Consider the following 20,811-nt stretch of genomic DNA (forward strand, 5'->3'; position numbering starts at 1 on the left):
GAAGGTCCTGTAAACAGACTATTGTTATGTATAACAGAAAAGGCTAAAAGACATTACATTTTTTCAGGTTGGCTGAAGTTGTGCTGGACCTTTGCCTGGCCCAGGTAGCTACTATTTATAAAATGTTTAAATATATAAACAGCACTTCCATTTGCTGTGCCCTCCTGAGATTTATTGCTGTTAAATGTGACGGAAATGGCTCCTGTCAGGTACAATCATTTAGGCATTAGAGTATACACTTAGGGCACCATCATTATTTCATGCTCATATAATATCAGTGTCGGGCAGAAGGGGACCTGGGGTCTCCAGGATAAGATACCACAATTCATGTTTGTATTTAGATTTTCATTAATAATCTTGACTGAAGTTTCAGTGCATTACTTGGTTAAACATGTTAAATGTATGAGCATACATTTCTATTTTTAATTATGTTTGTATATCTAAATTAATTTCACTATTTTAATTTATTATAGTATGTTTAATGTACTATTTGCAATTCTTCACCATGTGAAAACAAATGCAAAGTATTGCGTCCAATCATTAGCTCACGTGCACACAGGTTTCAGATAGAAAGCACTGCCTTAAAATAAAATAATACCAAAAAAGAATAACCTTAGCAACAGTAGTACATTTGATGGGCCTGGATGGATTTCATATATTCTAAAATGCCAAGCATATTATCTGAGGTTTAGGAAACCGTAAGCTCCACCTGTCAGTCAATATAATTATAGCAATGGAAGTGCCTGCACCATGCTGATAGGAGTAGAGTAAAATGACATTGAGATCATAGGTTCCAACTCTTTTGCTAGTACTGCCATATATTTGATTAAGTTACAGAGATGTAGAGCAGGATGAAACAGAGTTAGCTGTACACAGGAAAAGCAGACTGACTTTCAGAAGTCACATAAGATCACTTATCAGAATGCTGAGAATTTACAAGAACACTGGTGGTCAAAATGCTTAAGCCATTTTTGTTTGGATTGCTACTGTATGTTCTGCATCTCTCACTTGTGGTCTCTAGTCCACAATATTATACAATTCAATAATGTATACCTGTAACCCTTATAGGAAATATATGCATACACATGCAAGCAGGCTAGAGGGATTTCTCTTTAAGGGTCAGTGTTCATTGCCAATTACAGTACCTCAGCATTCCCCAGTGAAGAGCTGATAAGTGGAGTACTGTACTTCCAGGTTGTGCTTTAACAGGATTTGAACCAATGCCCTTTTGGCCAGGCATATCAGCCAGATGGACATAAACACTTGAGATTAAAGGCACTTTCATTATTCTCACACAGGTAAGACTTAAGAAGGGAATGTATGAAGCCAGTTTCAGTGTTGCACTTTCTTTTGTCCTTTCCACATCACCAGCCACTCTTTCCAGCATTTCCCTCACTGACTACTTTAGAAATGTTTAAGGTGGGTGTGACCGTGACCAGACTTTACCTACAGATTCAGTAGATGTTTGCAGAATGGGCTGTGTGGTCATGAAATTATTTGGATATTATGTAAGAGAAAATCATGAGAATGGAGATCGGGTTGAAGTGTTCTCTTGAATCAAACTTTCAATGACACTATTGAGCCACAAATAAGGAACAAAAGAAAGCAAACAATTAGGCAATTGAGTATAAAAAACATTGATTAAGCAGCTTCAGCTTTTAAAGAAAAAACACTCCACTGCTCCAGTTGTAACGAACCCGAGCAATCCCAAATGAGAATTACCTGCATATATTAGTAGAGCAGTTTAACATATTGTGCACATGGAAGTCAGTATTACAATTAAGGGACACCTACGCAGTGTAAACAAATAATATATGGATAAAAAAACAATTGGCAAGAGACCGGTTGCTGGTTAATTAGAATAACATCAGTCAGGGTGTGTTACCTACTCTTAAGGTCTCTGCTAAACAAAGCACAAAAAATAGAAAAAAAAACATACCATGCAGCTGTTTCGAAGAGTAAGTACTATTCAGACATGGGGGGGACGGGGGGAAAGCTTCCTGGCCCATTTTCCAGACCACATCAGCGTGCGTCACAAACCACCAGTCTGTCCCTAATCTGATCCTGACAGTATTACTGGAACCAGGGCGGCCAGTGTTTCTGTAGCCATAAATTAGATTTTGTACGATATTAGTTGCTAGGGGTTTGATAGGTGTCTGCTTTGATGGGTGTGCATTCAATTGGCCCTTCTTAAACAACATTTTCAATTTCTAAAAGACCGATCTCCTCCTCCAGACGTATGGGACATCACTAAATATCATTCAGGTTTCCTCAGAATGTATTTCTATTACTGCAACATGCATTTCCTTCTTTAATTCTCTGATATTTAAGGTAGTCATAAAAAAAAAAGTAAAAAAAACATACTAATAAACCATTTGAAAACAATATATATTTCTTACAAATGGATTTTAACACATGAACTGTGAATTCAAACTCATCGGATGTTCAACTTGTTACTTGGTTCTTGCTAGTCCCAGTGGAAGTCAACAAGAGTTCACAGATGAATGTTCTGGTTAACAAGCATTCATGATTAAAAACGTACTGTAGACACGATACTCTGAATATTTTTATCCCAGAACCCCTGACTCACGTCCCTCTTCCTCTCAACGCTCACATCATTTTACATACATGACTTGCTGCAATTTTGTGCTTAAATAAAAAGGAACATGTCAAGAATTGTAAGGTTTTATCTCATAGCAAAAATAAACAAAATCAAACTACATAATACTTCCCCAATTCATGTATTTCCGTATTATAATAACTTTTGTACTTCCATTCTCCTGAACAATGTTCAGTTTGATTTAGAAATTAATAAAACACACACACCGTCCTGTGGTCTGATCAAGAGTTCTCTATGCTTTATTTAAAGAAATAAAGCATCATCAATGCTGGTGTGTTAAACATCTTTGAGTGATTTATTTCCAATTAAAAGGAACAGTAAATAATTACCAAAACGTGTCCCCTCTTTTCTTTGAAAGGAGGCAAGTATCATTCCTCAAATTGCCCTTTCATCGTGGTGTAAGAATCAGACAGTGACAGCTCATCCTTAAGCAACATCATAACCTCCGTAGTGTCTTATCCTTTTGAGAAAGACATTAAGCTCCACAGAGCCCCGAGGCAGTGATTCTGGGGCTGGGATTGTGACTGTCATTTCTGCCATTTCGCACATGCATGGCTTGAGCAAAGGTCATTTAAGGAGGAGCTCTGGGACTTTTGTATTCTAAGAATCTGAGCATATTTCATCATCTCAGCGAGCCACGGGACCTTATTTAAGCCTCAGTGCTTGTGCATTTAGCAAGGTTCACATCTTATGAAGCTCAGAAAACCCGAATCATCACATCACTGTAGAAAACTTCTAAATACAATGATTAAAGTCAATACATAGTTATATATATATATATACACACACACACACATATATATATATATACATATATATACATATACATATATATATATATATATATATACATACATACACATGTAGCTCTGGAAAAAATTAAGAGACCTCTTAACATTGATTTCTGAACTCGGAGTTGTTTCCAGAGCTGTATATAAATACATACATACATATATTATACACATTACGTATATATTTATACACACACACACACACACAGATTGTATTATTTAATTGGTATTTCATGCATTTGGTTTTTAGTGGGATTATACAAAACTGAATTAAAAGGATAAAATACACCAACGCACCTGAATATAAAATAACAAAATCACTGATCAGCAACCATATTAAAGGTCAACAGTCAGGTGTATTTCTTAAAATTATCATTATTACTAAAGTGTGTTTAAAAACTCAATCACAAGCTCTATTTTTAGGTTTTCTTATTGCAGCAATGCCCTCCAGTGGATGGCTTTGATACTGCAGTCCACAGGGCTGTCTTTGCAGCAGAAGACATACCTATATTTTGGTTTTTAATTTTTAGCGTTGGGACACGGCTTTAAATAGTCTCTCCCTCAAGGCCTTGTTCACTTTATGAAGGGTCACAGATATTTAGGCATTTGACAAGTGCCTTTTAATCGCTCGTGCCGACTTCATTATTTAAATCCTTGGTCTTTGCTATCGTTCCTTATTAAATACATCTGTGCTGTCTGGGAAAACACAGACATTGCAATTGTGCATTCGGAAACCCAGAAAGGCAATAGGGGACCTCCTGTGAACCATAATCTTCAAATAAAAAGCATTTTCCCTTGAAATCTGTCTAGATGAAATGTTAGAGAATGTGATCGTAACCTCTTTTAAAGGCCCAGGGCAGATGCATAAGGCATGTACTGCAAACACAATTTCAAATTTAGTGTCATTACCTAAGACTGAAAAATGTGTTTCTTTTTTTAGTGTATAAATGTAATGTTTTCTCTTGAACACATATGGACTCCTGTTCTAAATATATAGGAATTCAAGAGGAATCTTGTTTAACATGGCAGCATGGTAAAGAATCTCCTTGATGTTTATTAGTAAGTTCTGGCTCAACATCTTGTGGTCGGGACTTCATGTTGAACTGCCATTGAAGCTCATTTTGTGTTCTAATTAATTAATTACAGGTTCACAACATCCAAGTGGAAATCACACTTAATGATTGACCTAAAGCCAAGTGTTAGTAGCATCTATTTTTCTGAAAAGCAAAACAAACCGTTTATTCGCACTGCAGCAGTCAGATGTTTATTTTAACATTTTTTAACACAAAAAACACAGACATCCTCTGGGAAATAAATATGACATTAGCTCTTTGAAGTAGGTCCTCTATATGAGTTATGCTGCTGTCTTAGTCCAACCAAGCTTTCTTTGCCATAACTCTGCCTTTGATAGCAACACAGATGGTAGAGTTTGACCACTGAAATCTGGAGATTTTAGCATGACTTGCAGGGGTTGAGGATTTTAATGCAACCCTTAAAAAGCAGAGTGGAAGGTTGTCTGTCTTACTAATATAGATGTTAGCAGCATTGGTCCAAAGTGTTCCTCTGTCTTCTATGGACTGAAAGACCGACACTGATTCAACTGCAACTGATTCAAGACAACTACATTCGAAATCTTTCCACTGACATTAACTTTAATAGCTCAAACAATCACAACTGATAAATCTTAGCATCCAAACACATTAATCTAACAGACTGGGTTCATCACCGTGTAAAAGGGTCTCAAAAGAATGTCAAGTTGGCTTTAAAAATTGACTCGCTGTGAGAAAATGGTCTTATTAGCTTTAAGTTGCAGTGTAAAACCAAAAGGATTTCGTCACAGACAAAACACAGCCATGCATAATGTATGTCACAGGTTTAAAGACAGACATTGGCTTAAATGACACGATTCTTCTAATGGACTACCCAAGAAATATCGCAATATTCCTGGCCCCAGGGTCCAGTCCTGGAAGGGAAATCGATCTCTCTGGTTATTGAGGGACTCACTTGACCCACAAACCCCACATGATGCTCAACACGCAGCTACTTGCATTGTAAATCACTTCTCTCTTAACTGTTGCTCACATAGAACTAAACAAAAAAACAAGATCATATCAGGTGGCAGGTGATTTTATTGGAAATAAACAGCTTAGACACCGTATCAAAACGAATTAGGTCATTACAGCGGTGGCTTAACTTCGCCAGGTCCCAGGGAAACCAGGCCGTAGCGATAATTAAATGAAATGGATTTTTATGAGGTGCTTAGTCTGCATTAGGCAGCGCCATCAAATTGCTTCTGTTACACCAGTGCATGTGGTGCACTTATTTTATCGATTTCAAGTTTTTTTTTTTTTTTTTTAATGGTAAAATTAAAACTTTTGCTTTTCATAAATCAACGATATTTAGAGCAGAACCGACTCTGCGGTAAATAATTTAATACACCTAAACTGCTATATATGCTACGTAAGATTTCTAGTACATCACATGCTTTGGATCCTTATTATATCGAGCCTAATCACATCAGCCAAGGCAGTGGCCCACATCTTGAAAGGACTTTTATTTGACAGCCTTGAATATGACTTATATAGCCTTGAATATGTATTATCTTGATTTTTATTTATACATAAACTACAGCTTCCGTGACAAACTTACTAGGGAACGAGACCCCCGGGGCCTTAATCATCTGAATAAATTGCACCAATAAAGGCCATGAAAAGCTTGTTAAAAGTTATTCATTCACCAACAGACGCACTGCAGCATATTTGAACAAAGACCTAGAAACCACTGTGTCATTAAAAGCAATGAATGGTGGCCACACTCCTTTGGGTTCCTGAGACGATCATCCTTCAGAAAGAATATGAGTGTCTTAACCTCCTCATTAAGAAGAATTAATGTATGCAATCTCTCTTTTCTTTTTGATATAAAGTCCCAGGGGTATTTTTTAAAGGGAAACATGCACAGTAACCACCTCTTTACATGTTGCTTATATGATGCTATACATCTTCTATATTCACCATAGCAACACAAAGATGGATAAAACCATCCTTTTAGGGATCATGAGTGTTACACTTTAATTAACAGACCTTTGCAACCTTCTCCTGTCATAGAATATTAGTGGGCAGCATTTCTGTTCAAAGTATTACGAGTCACTGTTTTTGTGAATCATAGGAATTTGCCTATTGCTCCGGTTGAATATTTACAGAAATCTGCATATTGAGCAGTTAAGTAACATTAAAAAGAGTGGTGTATGGCACATTTATGTTTGTGTAAATCCATTAAAATAAAATGAAAAGAAAATCAAGTTATTTTATTCAGACACCAAAAGAAATATTTGCTTGTACTTTTACATATAGGTACAAATTATTTAATGATGTTAGGGCTCATGAATTGGTTTTCTGTATGAGCTAGTGGCAAAAAAGGCTCAGACCGTTTTACGGTGGTAAAAACGTATTCATTCAGTCTCCAGTAGGAACTGATGGATAAAGAAATAAGTCACTCAATAAATTGGGATTAAAAAATATTTCAACTGCTAATAGATCATCCAGCAAAAACTCATTCCGCTCCAACAATCAACTAAACAGTTAGTTATATGTAGAAGCACAAATAATAAGATATATACAGTGAGGGAAAAAAGTATTTGATCCCCTGCTGATTTTGTACGTTAGCCCACTGACAAAGAAATGATCAGTCTATAATTTTAATGGTAGGTGTATTTTAACAGTGAGAGACAGAATAACAACAAAAAAATCCAGAAAAACGCATTTCAAAAAAGTTATACATTGATTTGCATGTTAATGAGGGAAATAAGTATTTGATCCCCTATCAATCAGCAAAATTTCTGGCTCCCAGGTGTCTTTTATACAGGTAACGAGCTTGAGATTAGGATCTCAGCTCGTTACCTGTATAAAAGACACCTGTCCACAGAAGCAATCAATCAATCAGATTCCAAACTCTCCACCATGGCCAAGACCAAAGAGCTGTCCAAGGATGTCAGGGACAAGATTGTAGACCTAAACAAGGCTGGAATGGGCTACAAGACCATTGCCAAGCAGCTTGGTGAGAAGGTGACAACAGTTGTTTGATTATTCGCAAATGGAAGAAACACAAAATAACTGTCAGTCTCCCTCGGCCTGGGCTCCATGCAAGATCTCACCTCGTGGAGTTTCAATGATCATGAGAACGGTGAGGAATCAGCCCAGAACTACACGGGAGGATCTTGTTAATGATCTCAAGGCAGCTGGGACCATAGTCACCAAGAAAACAATTGGTAACACACTATGCCGTGAAGGACTGAAATCCTGCAGCACCGCAAGGTCCCCCTGCTCAAGAAAGCACATGTACAGGCCCGTCTGAATGATTCAGAGGAGAACTGGGTGAAAGAGTTGTGGTCAGATGAGACCAAAATCGAGCTCTTTGGCATCAACTCAACTCGCCGTGTTTGGAGGAGGAGGAATGACCCCAAGAACACCATCCCCACCGTCAAACATGGAGCTGGAAACATTATGCTTTGGGGGTGTTTTTCTGCTAAGGGGACAGGACAACTGCACCGCATCAAAGGGACGATGGACGGGGCCATGTACCGTCAAATCTTGGGTGAGAACCTCCTTCCCTCAGCCAGGGCATTGAAAATTGGTCGTGGATGGGTATTCCAGCATGACAATGACCCAAAACACACAGCCAAGGCAACAAAGGAGTGGCTCAAGAAGAAGCACATTAAGGTCCTGGAGTGGCCTAGCCAGTCTCCAGACCTTAATCCCATAGAAAATCTGTGGAGGGAGCTGAAGGTTCGAGTTGCCAAACATCAGCCTCGAAACCTTAATGACTTGGAGAGGATCTGCAAAGAGGAGTGGGACAAAATCCCTCCTGAGATGTGTGCAAACCTGGTGGCCAACTACAAGAAACGTCTGACCTCTGTGATTGCCAACAAGGGTTTTGCCACCAAGTACTAAGTCGAAGGGGTCAAATACTTATTTCCCTCATTAACATACAAATCAATTTATAACTTTTTTGAAATGCATTTTTCTGGATTTTTGTTGTTGTTATTCTGTCTCTCACTGTTAAAATACACCTACCATTAAAATTATAGATTGATCATTTCTTTGTCAGTGGGCAAACGTACAAAATCAGCGGGGGATCAAATACTTTTTTCCCCCCACTGTATATTAAAAATGAAACCAATTTTCAGAAGCCTTGAGGCATCTAATTCAACTGATATTTTTCTGTCCATTCCAGGTCAGGGAACAAGAAGTCCCACAGCCAATTATAAAGTTGCCTTTTAGCCTGCAAGCCTCTTTACATGAACACCATGACCAGGATTAAATTAAAACTTCGATTTCAGTCCCGCATCTAATAATATAAACACTTGCCTCTACTGGCAATTCTCTGAAGAGCTAACCCAGTTGGTCAGAGACGTGCTTTACATAATTATCAAGACATTGACGGCCCAAGAATCTTGATTATCAATCAAATACACAGAGGTGTCAAAACGCCTCCTAAAGGCACAATCTTCAAATAAGTACACTCTGGCATTATGGTTGACGAATTATTTTTAAAGATAATGAAATCAAAGGAACACACTTCTCTGGTTAAGTAGCTCCCTCTTCTGGATCTCTGGTTGTGGTGTCGCTTTCACTTGACATCAATTTAAATTACAAGCATTTGAAGGCACAGTTAACGGAAAAACAAGGGCCACTTTATCTTCCCACAACTCCCAAAGGAAAGACGGAAGAAATAAACTTGTGGCGTTCACTTAACAGATTCTCTCTCTCACCATTATCGGTCTTGCAAGATACTTATTTAGATAAAGCTTTAAGTAGGAAACGCATCCACTTATCAAAAATGTGATAAATTGTGAAAATTTGATTTACACATTCTTTATATAAAAACTAAACCGTTGCAGCAAAGCACTGTATAGATGTTGGCCTCTGGATGCTAACTTTGACAAAGACAATAAAAAAAGAAAAACTGGATATGAAGTATTCCAAGTTTTCTTTAAAATGCCCTAATTTTTAAACCTCTGCTTTAATCATTTTTAGTACTAGTACAACAGTCTACACAAAAAATCTGCCACAGAAAAATCAAGGCATTGAAAAAAGGTTTAAAAAAGTAAAGCAAATAAACTACCTGGAGCAGAGGGATTTGTACAAGGTTGAACTACCCTATTTCGTGAACTGGATTTTTAATCTTTTTTTGCAGATAAACAGGCTTTCCAAATTACTGTCACCAATTCACTTGGCCTACCAACCTGTAGGTGTGTAATCTGTTTTCTAATTAATGTTTTAGAATGGATCATCTGGAGTTTAATCACAGAGCAGGAGGCATTATTGTCAACGCATTTCCACAGCTGATCCAGGTGGTTAAGAAAGTGTTTTTTAAAACAAAGGTTTTTGGATTTAATTTCAGCATTGGGTAAAACCAGGCTAAAGTGTAAGCCCTGATTCTAGCACATGTCCCTTTCAGCAAAATGTCTCATTCCTCTAATAACAGTCACTCTTTCAAAGCAGATATATAAAACAGCTAGAATAAAGGGCAGGTTTCACAGACACTGCTGATGTCTGAAGTAAACTGCAGTGAAGGAAACAAAACTGCAGGACAGTCACACTTTCAAAAGCAAGGTTAACTAGTAAGCCAGATGAAAGCAGTACAGTAAGGATGATCATTAAATTAAGATGATAAAGATGTATCACAAAGAAAATCAATGCATATTTTGTCATTTATAATATTTTTTAAGTGAGAAGACGCAAAGACAACAGGACAAACTAATATATGTACATGGAGTGATGGAGTTTATATTCCAACTTTTCTGCACATTAAATACATTTAAGTAAATGAATTTAAATATTTTTTTTATTACCATTATTTACTATTGTGGTGTCTTATCTGCCTAAAAAAAAGAAACTTCAAACTGTGTGTGTGTGTTTGTGTTCTATTTTAAAAGAAGAATCGCCTTATCAAATAAAAAAGCAGTCATGAATTTACACTGGGAAAAAAATAAATTAATCCTTGGTACATGTTGGGATTATGTAGCATACAAATTGTAAATGAAGTGATGCTTTCTTACCTCCGATCACGCTGCCAGGCTGATATATGCTAAACAGATTATTTTGTGACTTTCAGACAACCATCATTTAAAAAAAAAAAGTCATTAAATAAGCAATTAAATAAGGCCTTTGGATTAATGTTCAGTGTCTCCTTTGTTCCACCATTGCGGTATTCTTCAATGTTCACTTACCTGCTGAAGCCGTAGCTGTGTGAAACCTGTACAACACGGAGGCACAGACTCTGGATAAAGCACAGAAATCATGTTTGGTCCTACAAGTGAGTATACTAAAAGTGAAGCAGAGCTCTTAAAAACTCTAAATAAAATAAAATAACAGATTGCACTGCATTGATACATTTTTACTCCTAATTCATTTGATAACTACATTACTGAATCTAGGAATAATATGGCATGTGATAGGAATCTAAAAACAAATTACTATCTGTGAAATGAACCATTCAAAACAAAATACACTGAGTAAATACATTTTATGAAAACAGAGGAACAGAAAATTGCAAACAGGCTTATGACCCCAATTGAAATCCAAACAATTTCAGGATCAAATGATGCTTAAAACTAATTTTAAATTGCATTTGAGAAAATCACAGATAAAAGAAAAGACAAAGACAACATCACACAATTACAATGTTTAATGAGGACCTAAAAATTGCAACAAGAGCCCCACTTGTCTCACAGAACAGCACAGACTAATTGTACAGCACACACTAGTGTGCACATCTCCAGCAAATCATCACAACAGAAACACACCAGCAGTATTACAATTTTGGCATTATATATATATATCGATATACTTGATGAGGGTGAAGTCTAAATGCAGCCCACAGTTCATGGTTTGTTTCTTGTTCTGTATCTTTCTTTCTTACAGAAATACAATATAAAGAATAAACTAACTAGTTGAACTTGACATTTTACAAATACATTCTTTCATATGAAACATTAACCTGCATTACTGTGGATATCCTTGTATAATACCTAAGAAGTGGAATAATTATGATCTGCTCCGTCCCATTATGATTGCCTAGGATTAGGTCCTTTCGTTTCACCCAGTTCATGGCTAGCTTTATCTACTTTATTAAAATAAAAGAAGTAATGTGAAGCTGGCACTGGTCTCAGAGCAGTGATGCCCCTGCAGCCGTCACAGTGGCATTGAGACCCCTAGACTGTCTGTGACTGAAGGTCTAGGTTGGATTCTGGCCATGGTAATAACTCTCAAAGCATGTTTATCAAATGTAGGATGACTGTTTACATTTCTGATATGCAGTTACGAATTTGGCTGAATGTATATTATATAGAACCCATTTAATACATAACAGATCTGCAGAATAATCTGAGACTAAAGGCTGGGATTAAATCAAAACTTTGACCCACCCGCTAATAGAAAACTACAGAACTGTACTCTGCATTTTTAGTAAGATGCCACTTTCTTCTAATCAGAAATGTAACCGCTATGATGTACAGGTTTGTAGTTTTCTATTAGCGGGTGGGTCAAAATTTTGATTTAATCCGGCCCTAAATCATATGAGCAGTGAAATAAATTAATAAAAAACAACGAAAAATATTCTGATCCGAGAAAAAAAAGCACCTTGAAGGCTTGCCTAAGGTTTCCATCTAGTGTTGAAAATTGGGAACCGCACTCTCTTTACAAGCCTTTCCACAAAATATAAAGCAAATTAAACAGGGGTCGACGTGCGCATACTGTAGACGCGTGCTGTGCACAATTTGTAGCATTGTTCTGGATTGCATTGTTATTTTAAACAAAAAATGTTTAAAAAAAACAGTGGTCCCATCACATTTTTTGGATTTACATAAAGAGTGAATAAGATTAGCCTTAACCCTAACACCAAAAGCTTAGTCTCTGAGCTGAATACATGAAATATTAGTCATGCTTTGTTAAAAAGTAAAAAAAAACAGTAGTATTTCACCAGCTTCTTCTCTCACTTGAGTGCCAACACTTTCATTACAACTTAATTGCAGAAGTTATACTATATTAATAATACACATCTTTATGAATAAGTACAGAAATTGTATTTAGCACAGGAGGATGCTCTCATTTGTAACATGTTGGTTTAGTGATAGACTTTCATCTTTCAGGAAGCAATGATACCCTGGGTCCCCATGCATGTTATGTTAGGACATACATTTAAATTTATAAGCTGGGGTAACAAATGTTGAGTGTATTTTTAAAGTATTAAAAGGCACCGATTTAGAATCATTGCACTTTTCGAGATGAAAATAAAGGTGTTTGATATGGGTTTTGGTTATATATGCTTGAGGGCATATTTACCACTTCACTATGACCTACACCTAATCCAAATTTAGACCTACCCACGAAGCTCAAATTACAAACCCGTACCCCATCGTGTTTTTGTTTATTTAGTAGTAGAAAGTGGCTTCTTACGATAAATTAAAAATATTACTTACAGTCACACAGTATAGGCAACATACTGTAGCTGATGACCAGTATTGAGGTCTGGTCTGCAGAATAAGGCATCCATCTCCACTGCTGTGTGTGCTGCACTTAGTAACATAAAATAACAGGAGAAATTAAAAGTACAATCACAGAACCTCCAGGAGGCGGTCTTGTAGGAAAAATGTAAACCGAGTTGCTCCCTCTATTAGCCCTGAATGCTCAGAACAGGATTTGATTGGTCATTCCCCCTCAGTAAATATGTAACAAGTGTATTTTCACTTCACTGGAGTCTCTTTACAGAGTAGGCAGAGACTCCAAAGACATAGTTCATACTTGAAAAACATTCAAATAAAACAAACACAAGATTTATTTTTTTTACAAAAAGAAAAATAGAAAAGCAAATTGGGTTTGATCTTTTATGCATGATGCTGAAGCCTACCATTATTACCCACCATAGGACTAAAAACAAGTGTGCACTGGGCACAATCACAATCTCGATTACCACATTATTAAAATATATCAGCTAATATATATGCACAAAAGAAATGTCCACACTGGAATGTTTAAAATGCTGGGAGAAACAATTTCCCTCAAAGTGGCTGTTTGCACTGACTGTGCTCACATTTTATTGGGGACTGTATCTCTGTAGGTCTGTTTATGAGCAGAGACATATATTTGTATCCAGGTGTTAAAGATAGCATTTGTATTCCTGATGCTTAGATATTAATAGAAAAACTAAATTCTAAATTGTTACATTTGAAGAGCACACATCAGTCACAAAGACTTAATTGAAGAAGAATAAAGACAACAGGTTAAGTTAAAGTCTTGTAGAGCAGGAACTCACAAAACAGCTCCTGCCTGGTTAAAATCTCACTTTGATGGGGAAACCTAAACATACTGTACAACAGTTGTACAAAGGATATCAATTTCAATAGTTTTCCTGCAGTACATTATAATACAATTACTCCTATAATGTATTATATTCTGTTTAAATAGAGTTAATCTAAATATACATATTGTTTGTTTCTAAGGATTATAACACCTGTGGGGACAAGGCAGGGAAAACTGCTTATTGTTTCAGTAGAAGACAATACTGTTTATGACCAAGTATATTTTCCAGAAAGTTTCCTTATTTTTACTTTTACTACTTCTGCTGAAACAATAACAGAATCCAGGACAATACAGAGAAAGATATTTTCTCATATTAAATACGATTTGCTTTCGATTATCCCCTTCCAAATTACCATAGTCAAACAATATACATTTGGTTCAAATACACCGACATCAGATATATACCTTTGCTACATTTTGATGGTACTTTCTCCCACTGCCACCACAACTAAAACTGTGAAAAGTAACAAAACAACTGCCTCTTAACTTCACAATGGAAATATAGTAAGTTGTATATTAGATGTGAAAAAAGTGTGGTACTGAAGAATGCAATGAAATTGGCACTTAAAAGATCTATGGATAAAACATACATCCCAGTCTGATCTCAAGATCACTGGCATGCCGTACAGCAGAAAATTATCCAAGCTTAAGGACAGCATAGCATTTTGAATTCCCAATAGCTAAAATAGCTTTGTTTGTTTACTTCCTGCAGACAAGAAATACAAACAAGGCAAATCAAAAATGCCTAGAAGTGATCGACACCAAGGCAGAGGTGAATTAACCCATATAGAGCTTTTTAATTTCCTTCTAACTATATAAGTACATTTGTTTATTACATTTTATTAAAAGTGGAAAATACTGAAAGTACAAGTGTATATCCAATGCTAAATTAACTCATGCTTTAGCAATATATATATTTAAGTTTTTCTAAAATAACATTTAGTAAAAATTATAATAAAAAGCGAATGTAGTAGTAAACCACTCTCTGTTGACTTTCTATCAAGACCCTAGAACCATTTTGTAAATGTTAAACTTCATTTTACGGAGCGAAATCATTTTACTAACTAAAAATAAAGTCAAGGAAATCAAGCAATAGGGCCTAGAAAACCGTGAAATTCAGGAGGGGTGCTTGGTAGATGTTTTCATTGGAAATTGGAAATCAAAAATAATGTTAAATGTATTTCGATGTATGAATTCACAATTTGTGTAATGAAATATATATGAATAAAATACATGTTTTTTATTGTTGTCAAATTATTCCTTCAAGAGCCCTCAATCAAAGAAAAGTCTGCTTCATTGAAACGAGGCTTCTGGGTAATGTTTATGCTTACATCCACACATCAGCCAGATAAGCCCTTACACATCTATGACCCTCTCTCTCACTCTTTCGTTCATGCGCGCTTTCCTCCTTCAAAGGAACAGGACTGCTACCAAGTCAGTTAGTGGTCAATTAACATGCTTCATTTGATATGCATCTGCAAGAGGTTTTTAATTTTAACAGCCAAATTATTATCCTGGCCAACTTACCACAATCACCTTCTTTCTTCATGAAGACTATTAAAGAACAACTTCAAAAACAAACCCCTACTTGTGTATTGTATTCCTGTTTTACATAGTGTTGGGTCCATTCTTCTTTTGTGGATGGTACACTGGTAAATACACATGAACCACATTTGTATTATGTGACGCACAAAGTCAGGTGACATGGGGGTGTTTTCCCTTCCCCAGATTGGGCAAAAGAAAAAGCAAATGTCCGATTCCTTTCACTGCCATTTGGATGAAACTGAGGGACCGGTCTTCCATTGTGGGAGGTTGATGTGGCATGACTTCCTGGCCAATGGAGGAGAGGGAACTGACCGAACTTCAGAGTTGTACCTCCAACTCATTCACTCTTCTTTCACCTGGTTAGGATCTATTTTTTTTCTTATTTTTTTTTCTTTTTTTTTAAGAAACACTGAATGTCCAACAATGCAAATTAAAGATCAAGAAAAAAAAGGATAAAATCAAAAGCACGTCCCAAAAGGCCTGTGCATTTCACCCCTTGGTAGATCCCCAAAAATTTGGCAACGGTTCAACATTTGTGCTTCATAGCAAGCTGGAAGATAAAGTGTAGGAGAAAAAAAAAAAAAGACAATGTAAGGCAAAGAGTTACAGATAGTCTTGTCCAGTTAAGATAACACTTGACAAAATGGCACAGACATGAAGTACGTGTGCTTTAACGATGGATGGTACAAGCTTATAGAGCAAAAAATCTGCAGAGAGCATCTCTCAAACAAACAAGACCAATATGTTTATGCCAGGAATCCTCCACATAAATGAACAGTTTCAATTTTATGGACAAATGAAATGGTCTAATGATACAATCAGGTTAAAACAAAACAGACATTCTGCACAAAAACTATTTTCCTGCAAGTGTAGCTTTCAAATGTGCTAGTTTTTAAAACTGCATTTAATAAACTGTGTTTCTGTCTGGGCTCCAAAGACAAAAGGAAAATAAAGCATTAAAAGGTATCCAAGGCAAAAAGGACGAGAGGTTTTCAATTACAATGAAAATCCCAACAATGAAATACACAAATTACAAAGTTGGTAACAAAGAACAGAGATATCATTGAAACACGACTGGCAAAGGATGTCCACAAACACAAGCTAAGCCGACTGCTGTTACTCTTTGGTCCCCATTACCTTTTGAAGTTAAATTAATCGCCTTAATGAGAGTTAGTGGGACTACTAGATGCTCATTATGAAAAGGATAGAAGTAATGCTACCCATCTCATTCAAGGCCTTCTCTTAGGTTTAATGTTCTACAGTTCTGGGAATAAAATATTCAGAGTAATTCTAAGCATGAACAATGGGGGGCAACAGAACAATATATAACCGAGTTACAGGAATATTGGAGCCTACAAGCTCAATCCGTCACCACAAACACTGAACCTTATCATCTATGGAAGGAAGCTGCTATCGAGACAGAGTGAAGTCTTTCCCCTCATATTTCACAAATACATAGTTTGTCATTCATGCAGAGACAGTAGTCTTGAGTAAATGTATGTAGTGGCTATTATATGAGGTGTAGTTTCCCTAGAGCAGGCAAAATATACTACAATCTTACACCGGCAGGCCAAGGTACTGAGGTACTGCAGACTTTATAGGTATATTCAGACTTGAGACTGGAAAAGCACAATACGTCCAATTTGGAAAAGCTTTTAACAGCTTGGGAAGGATAAAAACCATCAACAATTGGATTTGTACACTGCATCTCAAACCATTTATTGGCCTAAAATATAGGGGTTTCCATCATTAACTTTCTTTAATTTACCTCTGCAGGGATTTCAGGCACAATCAGTAAGTGGACAGCAATTTTCTTCTTAAATGAGACCATTAGCCTGCTATACTCAGTGTGCTCTCCCCCCAACCCGACACAGAAACCTGTTTGGAAAATCTAATTGGACAACTTTAGCGGCTATGTATTCCTCTCTGGCTATAACGCACATGTTTCTGGCATTTATGACTACTTGGAATACATTCTAAAATATAAAATTAAATAAAAAAACATTTAGCTGCATTGTAGCAAAGGAATATGTAACATTCTGTACAGCACAAGAAGGGTGTTTAAACATCCTACGTCTTCTCCATCCACAGATGATAAAATCATGTTCTGAAGAGTTTGGCAAAGAGTTTCAGTTTACAGCTCGAGAGAAAATAAATTACGTTAATTGCATAATTTTCCAGAAAACAGATTAGTCTTCTCAGCACGAGTTGGATGTGCTTGAATGGATCAGTTGGAGCGATACTGCAGAGAGATTCTCACACCGGCAGGGCTCCGCAGGAATTGGGACGGAGCGAAATCATGATAAAAACAAGATATTCATGCACTTAAAAAAGCACCCGTGAGGTGGAATACAATTGACATCGGCCACATCCATCAGAAACGGAATGGAAGACGACTCACTACGGGAAAGCATTTTTTTTAAACATCAAGACAAATATCACCTTTAATCCTACCACTATAACAAGGACTAATGTTTTCCTCTGCATCCATATTTAACAGATCAACCGTGAGTCTGCCTGCCTGTGATTGTGCCACAGTGAGTCCGAGTCTTGTAAATAACACCTCTCAAGCCCAGCGGTATTGCGGATGCATAGGCCGCTCAAAGCTATCCAATCTATACAACCTGGCAACTAATACTTCAATCCCAGCGTCAGTCCTTAGAGCCACAGTCTCTCGAACAGAGAAGCTTCCCTGCTTACAGATTTATCTGGAGTGTTACAAATAGATTTACTGGAAATGACAAAGAGGCAGGTCGGCTAAACACTGGGAGCGATTCAAATTAGCCGACTCCTCAGACAGTCCAAGGTGCGAAGTAACAATTTTAGTGTGCTGACGTTAATTATCTTAAGTTCCTGAGTTCACATTTCATTACAGGGTTGAAATTTACTCCTCAAATGAGATGCCATGCCGTGCTTATACCGAGCTCTGCAGCTGCAGAAGGTACAGGGTCATCATCGGTAGTGTCAAAAAAGAGGTACTTCTTAAACATATTAAAAGCAATACATTTTGAGGGTTTATAAAAACAAAAAAACTTGAATGTCACCATGTTCTGTCCAAGTAATAAATAAAACTGACGGAAAACTAAGACATCTCTCTCTGTGCTTCAAAGAAATGGTTAACTTTGCAATGTAGAGGTAGTGTAATTCAAGGAAGAAACCTTTACTCTGTTCCTCAAATTATGTACACAGAATACAATGGCCTGTCACGGTCAGAGAAGCTATTGTTGGGACCAGATGAGGGGTTTTGTCTAGAGGTCTAAAGCAGAATTGCCTTGTGGGGGAAAAACTCACTTTCTGTCATGTATTTTCTCTTCGCCAGTTTCATTCCAATTGAAGTTGTAAGAATGGGTGTTATACACTTAAACAGCAGCTGCTATACCTATACTGATGAAGACTAGAATAAGGAATTGAAAACTAATGCAAATCGGGTGCAAATAAATTCTCACCTTATGTGCCGTTTCTGCAAACTGCTGGGCACTGTTCATCATATCGCCCGTCTTCTCCTCTGCCCGCCCTAGTCTCTCCCCACGCTCGTTCAGAGCCTGGCTAGCTTTCTGTACTGCGCTGGTCACACTGTCTGCGGCTGAATGTAATATGCTGTTACCTAGGGGACAAAAAAAGTTTGGCATTCCATTACACATTTTATATCGCATAATCTCAATGGTTCAGGAGAATAAAAAGCTCTCTCAAGTGTGTGTGTGTGTGTGTGTGTGTGTGTATGCAGGACCCCTCAATCCACATTTTTGTTAGCCATGATTTAAACCAACCACAAAAACATATCATGTGAGAAGTAAAACTTAATTAGCATTTCAATCAGCCTTACTGAATGTTATTATGAAATATATGCAATCATATCAGAAATGGAAAAACCTGAAAAGCCATTGGCTCCAGGTTATTTTACTCTAATAAAGTGTAAATTACTCTGTGTGTGGTCTACTTTATTGATTTCTCCCTAAGCGGTCTACTTTACTTCATTTAGATCTCCAATGGTTTACTCGAATATGTTTTAAAGTTAGTTTCTGTACTGTATGCAAAAAAGTACATCTGTTTAAAATTCTGAACTCTTTCACAAAAGACCTTCCCCAGACTTTTAATTGTTACTGCGTAGATAGTTTTAGTATTGCATTTCTGAAGTGTTTGCTTTCCTAAAGCCTGATACAGACAGAACAGGATCATGCATATGATGAAAGCTTACACATTCCTAGAGAGATAACCCAAGCTCTGCTTATGTTCAAACTGACAAGCAATTAATCTTCACTGCTTGTAGGTGAACCGCTGCTCCACTCACAGTCTAACAGCTGGAAGAAGTGAAATGGTGGTGTTTCTTTATAATGCAAGATATCTGAATAACAAAAAACCTTTATGCAGATCTAATTAAGCTGCATCACTGTCATAACTGTTTTGCATGAGAACCCCCCTAGCACTTTAATTTAAAAAATATATTAAAACAAACAATGAGACAGATGTAGAACAAACCACAATATACAGAAGGGTAAATGTGTTATTCACGTTGGCAGACTATACAGGTTTTTCCTTAAATGGAAAAATACTCTGATTTGAAATATTGCTTTTCTCTCTCCTTTAAATCAGAAATGGGTTTAAGTTGAGCTTTCCAGAATGCACTTCACAAGGAATTAAATGAACCACACAAGATATCATACACGCTGCTGTAATCCACCAGAAAATAACTGAATAACAATGTCTTACAGGTTACAGGGGTTATTCTTCACTTTTCTAGAGGGGAATGTAGTATCAGGATTACTTTACATACAAAAACTAAGAGCTGTAGTTTTTTTACATGGACTCTTTCTGAAGCTTCCTTTTGTTGTGAAAGACCAGTTACTTCAAATTATAATGAAGTATAACAACCTTCCCTGACCATAATAAATAGACAGCTGTACATTAAAGTGGAAACGGGTGATCTGAATTAATATTTCAGGAATCATCTTCCAATTTGCTACCATGGCAAAATAATAAACAGCAAGAGATGATGGTGGATATAGCTCACACTCATTTAACCTCCATCAGATTAACTTAACTTGATCAATTTAAAGCTAGCAGCTCATCGAATTCTGATTTACAGTACAAGCACATGACGTGACTTGTACTATTCAGTTTTTAAATTACTTTTACCTCAAAGCACTGCGTTTGATTTTTAGAGAATGAAAACTGCATTTATCAACTTGTAAACCGTATAGAAAGGAGTACACTGAAACATAGTGGATCACATAGTGGAGTGCTATAAAGGTATCGCACAATTCTTTTCAGCCGACATTCTCCATTGTTCATTGAATATAGCTTTTAAAAAACGGTTCCACACAATACCCTTCTCCAACACAAAGCATCGATGCCACATACATTGCAGCATAGATGAAGAAAAGCAGGCTTCATGCTAGGAGGTTGGACAGCCAAGAAAATTCCCTTTCGAATCGGCGGCCCAGTGCCGACTCCGCCTCTGGCAACAGAAAAGAAACTAAATCCTTTATCACACCTCGTC

At 36.9% G+C, this 20,811-nt stretch overlaps 1 protein-coding gene and 1 long non-coding RNA gene across 3 annotated transcripts in view; both read right to left on the minus strand.

Moving 5' to 3' along the window:
- LOC136716876 (uncharacterized) overlaps positions 1–3,055 on the minus strand; it is a 93,893-nt gene extending 90,838 nt beyond the window's left edge. The window contains exon 1 of the long non-coding RNA XR_010805156.1: positions 2,950–3,055. This is a non-coding gene — a long non-coding RNA (uncharacterized LOC136716876). The remainder of the gene's footprint in view (positions 1–2,949) is intronic.
- An 8,027-nt stretch (positions 3,056–11,082) lies between these two features.
- stxbp6 (syntaxin binding protein 6 (amisyn)) overlaps positions 11,083–20,811 on the minus strand; it is a 72,435-nt gene continuing 62,706 nt past the window's right edge. For both annotated transcript variants that reach the window (XM_066694284.1, XM_066694285.1), the window contains 2 exons: positions 18,761–18,918; positions 11,083–15,864 (listed from right to left, as the gene is read on the minus strand). In XM_066694284.1, the coding sequence (XP_066550381.1) occupies positions 15,841–15,864; positions 18,761–18,918 (182 nt within the window). In that variant the 3' untranslated portion in view covers positions 11,083–15,840. The remainder of the gene's footprint in view (positions 15,865–18,760; positions 18,919–20,811) is intronic.

Source organism: Amia ocellicauda, chromosome 21, assembly GCF_036373705.1.
Source record: "Amia ocellicauda isolate fAmiCal2 chromosome 21, fAmiCal2.hap1, whole genome shotgun sequence".
NCBI classification, from domain to species: domain Eukaryota; kingdom Metazoa; phylum Chordata; class Actinopteri; order Amiiformes; family Amiidae; genus Amia; species Amia ocellicauda.